Below are 10,793 nucleotides of genomic sequence, written 5' to 3' on the forward strand. Positions count from 1 at the left end.
AAAAAGCGTCACTGCGCCTTTAAGTCCCCAGGCTCCCTGCTCTCCGCGTCCCCTCCAGACGGGGCAGGAGGAAAATGGCCCAAGCGTCCTTCCGACTGAGAGAAACAGAAAATACCGGACATTTTACCAGACAGAGGCCGCAAATACCCGACAGTCCGGGCCAATACCGGACACCTGGCAACCCTACAGGCGTCTGTGGCCCACAGGTTAGGAGCCGCTGTGATCCTGCCTTGAGTGACTCAGTTCTTAACTTCTGGTTAGTGAGAATTTGAGTCTCCACGACCAACTCCCTGGATCTCCAGGCGCTGAGGGACGGGAGGTTCCCAGGGGAAGGACTGTAGAATCTGCCCACTAGGGACGAGTCTGAGACACCTGCTCCCCCTCCCCAGCTCATCCCACACAGGTCTCCAAACAGCCCTTGGGCAGGAAAGACCCTGGATCCCTGCTACCCTGGGCTGAACGGTGCCCAGCGCCCAGCAGGGACAGGCCCACATCCCACCCCTCAGTCCTGGGGCATATAGAATATACCACAGGCCAGTCTGCGCCTTTCCCTGGGGAGTTGCAGAGTCGTCTCTAAAAGGGCGAGGGCCTCAGGGTTAAATGGGTCAGAGATTTGAATCCCAAATGTGACCTTCCCGCACATTCTGCTGTGGAGCCCTGGGGAGAGGCAGCGACAACTTCACTGCCCAGTGTTTCCCCAGCACTGTGAGGTGTGAGAGCCACCGACCTGCTCAAGGTGCTTCTGACGTCCTGGGGAGAGAGAGAGAGAGAGAGAGAGAGAGAGAGTTTCAGTCCCACCTGACACACACTGTGAATTCCAAGGGAGGGATTTGGCGAGCGAGGGGAACTAGGCTTTGCCTGGCCCCAGGGCCATGGATCCCTGAGCGAATGGGGCTTCCCCTTCTCTAGTCTCTCTGTGCCTCTGGGTCTGCACAAAACAACAATTCACATGCCAGGAGGGCACACACGGAGCTGCCCGGTGACCTCTGACTCCTGTGCCCACCTGCTAGGGACTGTCCTGTCTCTGTGGTGGGAGCTGGGGAATTTCCCCCTCAGCCTCACCTGCAGGAATTCACTCGCTGGCTTCTGACACTTCCCCTCCAGCTCCCGGATCCGCTCGCTGAGACGGGAAATCTGCTCCGAGAGTTTGGTGACAGTGTCAATCTGGAGCCTCACAAGTTCCTTGTCCAGCTTCTTCAGCTGGGCCAGCAGGAGTCGCTCTTGTTCCTCCAGGAACTGCCGCAGCTGCTGAAACTCGGCCACAATCTTCTGCCGCTCAACTTGTGTCTGTTTCTGGAAGAAGAACCAAAGGAAGAACATCACCACCGCTAGGGGGACATGGACGGTGCCTGTGACCCTTCACAGCGCACTTAGTGCTCAGGGGGAGAATCTCTTTTTGGAAATTCTAAGTCACCGGACAGTGAACAGTCTGTCTCCAGGAGGGAGAATTTTCTCACGTCTTCCTGTTTGGCCCTAGAATCTCATAAAGGACATTTCCATGTCTGACGTGATTTGGATCGTGAGTGGCTCATGGCCTCAGTGATGCTGATCCAAAGCAGGAGGGAGCAGCAGGGAGCAGGACTCAGCACTACTCCTTGGTGACATTTTCCTCATTACATTTTTTTCCTGGGAAAATACATATTTGTCACCAAAGAAACATTTCATGAATCACTGGCAACGTCACCGGTTGTTGTGCTGCAGAAAGAAATACATGAGAAACCAAAACTTATTTTTGAAACTGTCCTTGTGTTTTCTAAAATTATTTTTAAGGAAATGGTCAAGTTGAAACAAAACTTTAATTTGACCAAGCAAAAAAATCAAATGTGTGATTTGCTAATAATTTTAAAAATAGATTATTTTTGTTCAACCCATTTTGTTAATACCCTGCCAGCAAAGATCTGGCATTTGCTCAGCTCTACTCAGAGCCACGCTCGCTGAGACAGGTGGGAAGAAAAAAGATGTGCACCCATGAAAGAAAAAGCAGGCACCCAAGGTGAACGACAGCAATGGAGATAGAAATGTAGCCGTGTTAGTCTGGTGTAGCTGAAACAAAAAACAGGACTATGTAGCACTTTAAAGACTAACAAGATGGTTTATTAGGTGATGAGCTTTCGTGGGTCTGGCCCACGAAAGCTCATCACCTAATAAATCATCTTGTTAGTCTTTAAAGTGCTACATAGACAGCAATGGAGAAACTGTCAGGGCAGAAAGGGTGCGTTTACACAGCAGCGCTATTACAGAATAGCCGCCCTTATTCCAAAATAACAAAGGGAGCGTCCACACAGCAATTCCGATATTTCTAAATAAATTCAAAATAACGGGCCACTTATTCCGACTCTGTAAGCCTCATTTGACGAGGAATAAGGCCTCTTCTGAAATTGCTATTTTGAAATAGCAGTCGTGTGGGACGCTCCACTGCTGCTATTTCGAGATAGCCCCTCCCCAGGGCCGTTCAGGGTAATTTCTCCTCAGTGCTTCCTGGGGCTCTGCATCGAGGTAGCGCATCCACATTAGGAGAGCCTGCCTTGGACTGATTTCGAGGCTTCCCTGTAGTGTGGACATGCTATTTTGAAATAAGCTATTTTGGAATATCTCCTCTGGAACAGCTTATTCCGAAATAAGTGTGCAGTGTAGAGGTACCCAAAGGGACCAAGACAGGAAGGAGCGGAGGGAGGGAACTTGCCAGGGCCACGGGGCTTTATTTAGTGATTGAAGCTGGAACTCTGAACAGCAAACAGAGTTTGCACAAGGGGACTCCTCTGGACATAACTGAACGTCCTGCAATCTCTGGGCTGAGGGAGGCTGGGAACTGACGAACGAACGTGTTTCACTGGGGCTTTGGTCTCAGGCTCGGCATTTCCTAATTCCCAATTCGGTGTTTGTTATTAGAAATTGTTGCTTGTGAAGTGAGTGTAATTAAGATAATTGTAACTAAAAGACAGTAGATGAGAATAACAGTTCACAGAGCACGTGGCAGTGGTTTCCACGCTGGGGTCTTTGTGCCCCCGGGGCCATGGACCATGTGAGCAAAAGACTTAGACTGGACAGAATTCAGCTGTTCACACAGACAATCGATTTTCAAAGGGGTCAGAACCTCCCTCTGCCATTTCTAAAGGTGTCCACAAATGTACAGAAGGTGGAAGCGGCTGGTTTGGGGCCCAACCCTAAGGAGGGATTTTGCTAAAGCAATGAATTGTGATTTCTGGGTGCTCATTCCCTGGCTGATGAAGAGAAACCGTAATCCAGTCTAGGGCCGCTCCTTAATGTTGGATTCAAGATCAGCTCCCTGTGGCTCTCTACAAAGGCAGGGTAATAACGCCAGGCACCTACCAGATACTTCTGGCTGGTCTTCTCCCTGCTCACTTTCAGTCCCAGCAGCTTTTCTCTCTCAGCTCTCAGAGTCTTCAGCTGGGCCTGGAGCCTTTCCTGGAGACACAGAAACATTTCATGTGACTAAGCAAAAAATCAAATGTGAGATTTGCTAATCATTTAAAATAGATCATTTTTGGTTCAACCCATTTCTGTAATGTCCTGCCAGTGAAGATGTTTAGTTTTTTAGTTTTGTTTCTCTTATTGTTAGTTTCAGAACTAGAGGGAGGGGAGCTGGCCCAGCACAGAAACACACTGTACTCGCCACTGCAGGGTCCGGCAGGTTTATGGGATCGGATACACAGAGTCACAGTAATAGAACCTGGGAGTGTTTTCAGAGTGTTTGAAATTCTCGGCCCCTGTTACATTAGGGAGCTGGGATCACATCCTCAGAGGCTGCATGAGCTGGGGCTGGGGGAGATCGCAGGGGAGGGAGCTGGAGGAGAGGTGGGACACGGTGAGCATCGGGGACCTCCAGAGAGGCCGGGGCGCGTGGAGGGGTGGGGGAGGAGCAGAGAGGAGGGACACAGCCAGGCAGGTGCAGGGTGGAAATCTGGCCTGGCAGCCACCCGTGATGACCTAGCTCTGGCGACTGCAGGTGTTTGCAAACAACCCTCAGTGCCCCTCCCCCATTCCCACCCTGGTTCTTTCTTTACCCGCCTGCTGTGGGCCGTGTGCATGAGTCTGTGGCTGGGGCTAGGAGCTCTCTCTGGCTGGCTCCTCCATAGGGTGCCCGGACCCACAGGGCCCCAATCGCTCCCTGAAGCCCGGAGAGGCCAGTGCTATAGACACCAGTGCATTCTACTCACTACCAATTATTGCCATTGCCATGAACATCAGCATGGACATGTAGTGGGCACAAAGTTCCCCCACTGAATCTGCAAAGATAAATCCCAAAGAGGAATCTGCAGGACTGGGACTCTCCCTGTGGCTCAGGAGAGGCGGGTGGGGACGAGGCTGGGCACAGGCTGGCTAGCCCTTTCAAGGGAGGAGATCTGAGCAGGGTCCCTGTCAGCCGGGCGTTTGGGCAGTCAGCTAGGAGAGATTCCAGTGCTGCCCAGCTGATTAGCAGCGTGCACAGTCACTCACAGCTGGCAGCAGGTGTTTCAATGGGTAGTGCGCAGTGACACATGCCTTGGCGCACAGAACAAAATTTATTCCACGCCCAGGTGGACTATTTTAGACGAAACATTGGTTGTCAGCCCCGCCTGAGACATAGTCTATTCTCCTCCCCAGGAAGGGACAATGAAGGGCAGGATGAGGGGCCCTGGGATCCAACCTGGCCTGGGGTAGGCCCAGGGAAAGCCAGAGGGAGGAGGCCCCTGGCGCAGGCAGAGGAGACCCTGGATCTTGCTCAGGATGATAAGACCAAACTCCAGACTCAAAGTCCTGAGAGTCCCGGCTGGGAGAGCAGGGCTGTTACTGGCCACACAAAATGCCATTGTGGGTCTTTTTTGGGAAACTGAGGCAGGGCTACCCCATGCCACGAGGGGCACTCAGGCGGCAATGACCCTGCTGCAGTGCCCTATCACCCTATCCCTGCTTCCTGCAGTCCCACCCCTGATCCTATCGGCTAGATTCCCAGGGCGGGAGCTGCTCCCCAGTGCTCCCCTCAGTCCCACGAGGGCAGGGATCGCAGTCGGCATTTCCCCACCTGGAATTCTTCGGCAGCTTCCTCGGCGGGAATCAGGTTGTGACCTTGGCTCCCCTTGGATCTGTCATACACCACACAGATGGGGATTTCATCCTCTCTGCTGAAGAGTTTGAGAGGCTCCTGGTGTTTCTCACACAGTCTCTCTGGGGCTGGTTCCTTCCCTGCCTGCAACTGGAGTTCTCTGGCCATGTCCACGAAACTCCTCAGCTTCCTGTCCGGCCTGAGGTTCCCCTGGGCAAAGGTCCGTCTGCACTGGGGGCAGGAGACGTCTGCGGTGACTCCCCCCCAGCACTGGGTGATGCAGGTTCGGCAGAAGCTGTGATCACAGTCGAGAGACACCGGATCGTTGAAATACTCCAGGCAAATGGGACAGGTCACTTCATCCTGGAACTTCTTTGCTGTATTCGCAGCAGCCATGGCTTCTGGTGCAGGGGAGACCAGAGGGTTTAGTTTCTCTTTCGTCTGCCAGGGAAATGGGCGGGTTGCACTTTGTATCAGTCAGTGCCACCTGTCTGGGCGTGTTCTCCTGCTCTTTCCCTTTACAGACTCTTCCACGCCTTTACATGAAGTGTGATGAGTCCAGACTGACAGTCACTTCTCCGAAACATCTGCCAGGCACCAAACTTGGGCCTAGGCACTCAGGGTGCATCTACACTGCACCGTTATTTCGGACTAAGCTGTTCTGGAAGATACATTCCGAAATAAGAGCATCTACACTACAGGGAAGCCTCAAAATGAGTCCGAGACAGGCTCCCCTAATGCATTGGAAGCTCGCCTGTGCTGGGGGGGAGGGGGGGGGGTTCTGGTTCCGTCCTGGGGCTGCCGGCCCAGAGACCAGCTGTCACCCTTGTGCTTTGCCACAGTGGCAACTGCATCTTTTCAGTGTAGTCTCCCCAGCTCTCGTGGCAGTGGGCGGTGGGGGGGGGGGGGGATGCAGGCACTGGTCTCCAATGCTGGGGGGGGGGGGGGGGGAGCAGGGGATAACCAGAGACTCCAGGCCCAGGGCTCTCAGGCCACTCACCCAGCCTCGCTGCAGGAGGATCTGGGGCCAGTCAGAGGGACCCTGGGAGCCCCCTTGGACCAGCCTTGGAATCCAGCTGTGGGGAGAAAAAGCAGCAAAGAGGCAGCTGGACCCTCTTCCCGCTGGGTTCTCACTGCCCCTCCTCTTCCCGCACCGCGCAGCCGCAGCCCCTGTCAGCCACCAGCACAGCCCGGGCAGGGAGGCAGGAAAGGGGCCAAGTAGCGAGTCAGACTGAGGGGGGCAGGCCAAGCTCCTCTTGCCTTGCAGGGGCCCTGCCAACAGCTTCTCTCTCGTCCGCGGCTGCTGAGGAAACCGCCCTCGAAGAGACGCGCAGGCCCTGGGGCCAGGGGGCAGCCGCTGAGGTAGCGGAGTTGGGAGAGTGCGAGGCTGCAGGTCGAAAGGTCCCTGGTTCAGTCCTGGGCTTGGGCAGATGCTTCTGTCCCTGGGGCTGAGCCCTTGGGTGGCTCCTCTATGGAGAGCACAGTTGGGCTTCCTGGAAGGGCCTTGTCTGCCCTGCTGCCTGCCTAGGGGCCAGCCAGCCCAGCCCTGCCTCCCTGCCCCTGTCTGCTTAGTCCCGGCCCTGCCTCTCTGCCCCCATCTGCCTAGGTCCTGGCCCTGCCTCTCTATCTCTGCTCTGCCTCAGTCAGGGCAGGAAAGAGAAGCTCCCCTTAGAGCCGCAGACAAACCAGCCCCCTGTGCATAGGGGGTGTACTGGGTGTGCCCAGACACACCCTAACGTCTCAAAAAAAAGTGGCTTTGCATTTTAATTTAACGCATGAGATGCTCTTTTAGTTTGAAAGTACGGATTGGTGTGTGATGCAATAAGCGCCAAATTGCGCACTATAGATGCTGTAGAAATGGATGGAAAGCCCGTATTTGCTCACAGCCTGTCCTTTAGGATTGAGTACGCAATAAATGTTCGCCTTTCAAAAAAATAAAAATAAAATTCCCTGGGTGCACAGCCTAGTGCAATGTGCTGCGCACGCCTATGCCCCTAGGGAGCCACTTGGCCGTGTGCCAGGCCCAGCCCTCCCCTCTGCCCGCTGAGCTATCAAAAGGCTGCAGCTTTGTCCAGCGTGGCCCATCTGCAAGTGACACCCAAGTGGGTGGCATCCCAGGGGAGGAACTCACCAGTGTAGCGGGTTCTCCTCTGTGCTTCACATGCAAAGGGCCCTGGGGGAACTAGGGTTGCCAGGTGTCCGGTATTCAACCAGACAGGCCGGCTTGGGCCCACTGTCTGGTAACAAAATCCAGAAAATACCAGACATGTGCAATGTCCCATATTTTCTGGTTTTCCAGCTGGGCGCCTGATGGAAGCCTGGCAGGGGCGGGGCAGTGGCTGGGAGGGGGGTGCGATTGGCGCTGGGAGCCTCTGGTTGTGTGTGACACCTTGGGGCGGAGGGGAAGCCCCGTCCGTGTCCCTGAGCGCTGAGCAAGTGTGTTGTGGAGCCACAGCTGGACTTGCTCGCACTTCACCGGGACCATGCGTGGGACAGGCAGCGCCCTGGGATCTGCACGTACCCGGCTCAGTCCTGCTCCCTGCCGGCAGATTTACTCCCCTCGCCCCCACTCCCGCTGACACCCTCCCGGCTGGCTGGTTCTCCCCCACTTCTTGTCCTAATTTTCCCCGGCAGGTTCCCCCGCCCGATCTCCCCCGTCCAGCCCTGCTGCAGCCAATACCCGCACCCCCCTTTCAGCCCTGCTTCCCACCGGCCAGTTCCCCTGCCCAATCTCCCGATCTTACCCAGCCAGCCCTACTGCCCCCGATGACCACCTAACTCCTCCGGCCAGCCCCGCTGCTCCCTACCCCCCCCCCCCCTTCCAGCCCTGCTTCCCACCGGCCAGTTCCCCTGCCCAATCTCCCGATCTTACCCAGCCAGCCCTACTGCCCCCGATGACCACCTAACTCCTCCGGCCAGCCCCGCTGCTTCCTACCCCCCCCCCCTTCCAGCCCTGCTTCCCACCGGCCGGTTCCCCTGCCCAATCTCCTGATCTCCACTGGCCAGCCCCAATGACCCCCTAACTCCTCTGGCCAGCCCAACTGCCCCCTACCTGCCCCCCTGCCAGCCCTGCTTCCCACCGGCTGCCCCCCCCTTCTCCCGGCCAGCCTTGCATCCCTCCCAACTGGTTCCCCCACCCCCATCTGAGATCAAGTGTGTCCAGTATTTTTTTTTAACTCACCTGGTAACCCTAGGTGGAACCAGGCAGAAACGTGGTGTCTCCTTCTTGGTGGCCCCCGTTCTGCCCTGGCAGGCGCTGCCCCGTCTCCCACTGGCCTGTGCCTGGCCTCCCTCCGCCTCCCGGCACCGCAGAAAGCCCCTTGGCATGAGCCTGTCCCCTCTCGCAGGCAGGTGCCTCGGTCTCCTCTGCCCCGGGAGGCCGGCTCCTCCGGCTCCTCCTGTGCGCTGCTTGCCAGAGGGGCAGCAGTGAGCGGGGGAAGGAGCCAGTCCGGCTGAGGCTCACAGCTCGGGCTCAAGCCCCAGCGCAAACCCTGCGGCCCAGCCTATGTCAATCCCTCCTGCCTCCACCCGAGCTCACAGGGGAGGGGGACGCCCTGTTGCCTCTGGCCCAGAGACAAGGCCTCATCTCCCACATCCCTGCACTTGGCTTCCCCTCCCCTGGGGCAGGATGGGCAGGCTGGGCCCTGGGCCCACGTCCCCCTCAGCCCACAGGGGAAGGGGGGAGCTGAGAGAGGGCAGGGAAGCAGGAGGCCAGAGCCCCCTCCCCGCAGGCTGGCCCAGCGCAGTCTCTGCTTGCTGGAGCCTCCTCTCACCAGCTCTGGGGCCTGTTCCCTGCCGGCGGATCAGCCTGTTTCCTTTCCCAGCCGCTCTGCCCCGAATTGCCGGCTAGAGACAGGCCCCCCCCGCCCAGACTGCCTAGCGGGGGCTTGAACCCCCAACCTGCATCATTAGCACCAGCTCTAGCCAGGCACTGCAGGCAGCCTCACGGGCCTCCCTGTGGGAAAGGAGCCGGGGGCGGCCGCAGGGACAGTGTGTGGGGCACGGCCCTAAGGGCCCAGGGATCAAGGAAAGATTTAAAATATCAACTTCCAGAAAGAAAGGCACAGACAGAGCCCCCCTCTGACAGTCGATGCCCTACATCCCTAACTGCCAATCTGAGCCCCACAGACAGAGCCCCCCTCTGCCAGCCCCTCCCCACGTCCCTGACTAATTGCCAGTGTGAGCCCCACAGACAGAGCCCCCTGTCATTGCTCCTTCCCCACTCTGGCATGATAAATGCAGAAGTGGGGGCCAGCAAGTGTACCCCAAAGCCTTATCTACCAGGCTTTGGTATAAAACTTCCCCCAAAATCTTCAAAACCTAGATTTTGGGAATAGAACTTCCGCTGCCACCACCCAAATATTGATAAAGAAATCAGGGGAAAGATCATTTGGGAAATCTCACCCCTAAAATAAAAATCAGGGCACACAATTAACCACTGCCAGGTTAATAAAAAGAAAAGAAAGATATTTTATTATTACAATAATATTCCTGTTGCAAGCATAACGACTAGATGGGAAGGTAACAAAATATACTCATGGAGAAACTCCATGGGCCTAGAACTTAGTTACAAAGAAAAGCCAAAACATCTTTTAAGCAGTCAGACATCAGATCCCGTATCCAACCCTTAAAACAATAAAGCCTAACGAAACTACCTAAACGTTACCCTACTTACAGAAAATGGAGAATGGTGTCTTGGAGAGAGAGAGAGACATGCTTGTCCCTCTCTGTAGCTGCAGAGAACACACCCAGAGAGACAAAAGGAGAAAGGAAAAAACCCAAATTCCTTTGTCCCAGTTTGAAAGTCCCCCCTACATCCCTACTGGTCACTCCACCTGGCTAGGTGTAGTTAACCCCTTAATCCCCAGGCTGCTGGCTAACCCTCATAATCATGACAGGGAGCACGGCCAGGGTGTGTCACCTCCCGGGGGCCTCCCTGAATCCCAGGACCCCCCGGGCACAAGTGTGAGTCCAGGCACACGACCTGCCTGTCCTCTGCTCCGACATCTCACCGTGGGGCCCCTGGAGCTCAGAGCCAACCTCACGTGCTCCCTTGGGTGAACTGTTTGGCAGAGTTGGCACCAAGGACGCCCTGGCTCCTAGACACGATGCACCATCTGCTGCCCCTGGCTCCCGCGTTTCTGGCCAAGGCAGAAGTGGGAATGGGGGCCCTGGGTCCCTCCTGGTTGGTTTGGGGGGGGGGCAGCAGTTTCTGGCCCCACCCAGGACAGGTGCAGGGTTCGCTGCTCCCCATTTCATTCTTGCGTTTTCCACATGGGCTGCCTCAGGCCCCTGGCTCAGGAGAGGGAGAGTAAAACACTTTCCCGCTCAGAAAGTGACCTTGCAGGGAACCTGTTGACTCCTAATCAGAAAATCGCATTCTCCTTCCCCTCCCGCCTTCCCCCACCCCTGCCCCTGGCCCCGGCTAACCCTCATTTATTCAGCACCTCATTCTGTTCCCCTGTTCTAGAGGTTTTAGCATCGTCATAATGGAGGAAATACAAGGGGCCCCCTGTGAGCGCAGGGAAGTGTAAAAGCGAGACCAGGGATGCGTGTGGACGAGGTGCTGATGGGTCGATGCCCAGGGTACCCTAGGGGGGAGGCGTCTGATCTTTCTGTGCGGAAGGCGACGGCCCCGCTTCTCTGGGCCAGGGTCTGGCACCTGTGACTCACTGGGGTGTTTTATTGACCCCTCCCCACCCCGGCTAAAGAGCAGACGAGATATGAAGGGAACCCAGAGGAAGAGCCT

At 56.2% G+C, this 10,793-nt stretch overlaps 1 protein-coding gene across 3 annotated transcripts in view; it reads right to left on the minus strand.

The window, feature by feature from the left end:
* LOC112545391 (zinc finger protein RFP-like) overlaps nucleotides 1–5,482 on the minus strand; it is a 40,973-nt gene extending 35,491 nt beyond the window's left edge. For all 3 annotated transcript variants that reach the window (XM_075913655.1, XM_075913654.1, XM_075913653.1), the window contains exons 1-4: nucleotides 5,024–5,482; nucleotides 3,331–3,426; nucleotides 1,063–1,293; nucleotides 728–750 (exon numbers count right to left, since the gene is read on the minus strand). In XM_075913655.1, coding sequence (XP_075769770.1) covers nucleotides 728–750; nucleotides 1,063–1,293; nucleotides 3,331–3,426; nucleotides 5,024–5,440 — 767 coding nt within the window. In that variant the 5' untranslated portion in view covers nucleotides 5,441–5,482. The remainder of the gene's footprint in view (nucleotides 1–727; nucleotides 751–1,062; nucleotides 1,294–3,330; nucleotides 3,427–5,023) is intronic.
* Between the last annotated feature and the right edge of the window lie 5,311 nt (nucleotides 5,483–10,793).

The sequence above is a fragment of the Pelodiscus sinensis genome, chromosome 32, assembly GCF_049634645.1.
Source record: "Pelodiscus sinensis isolate JC-2024 chromosome 32, ASM4963464v1, whole genome shotgun sequence".
Lineage (NCBI taxonomy): Eukaryota > Metazoa > Chordata > Testudines > Trionychidae > Pelodiscus > Pelodiscus sinensis.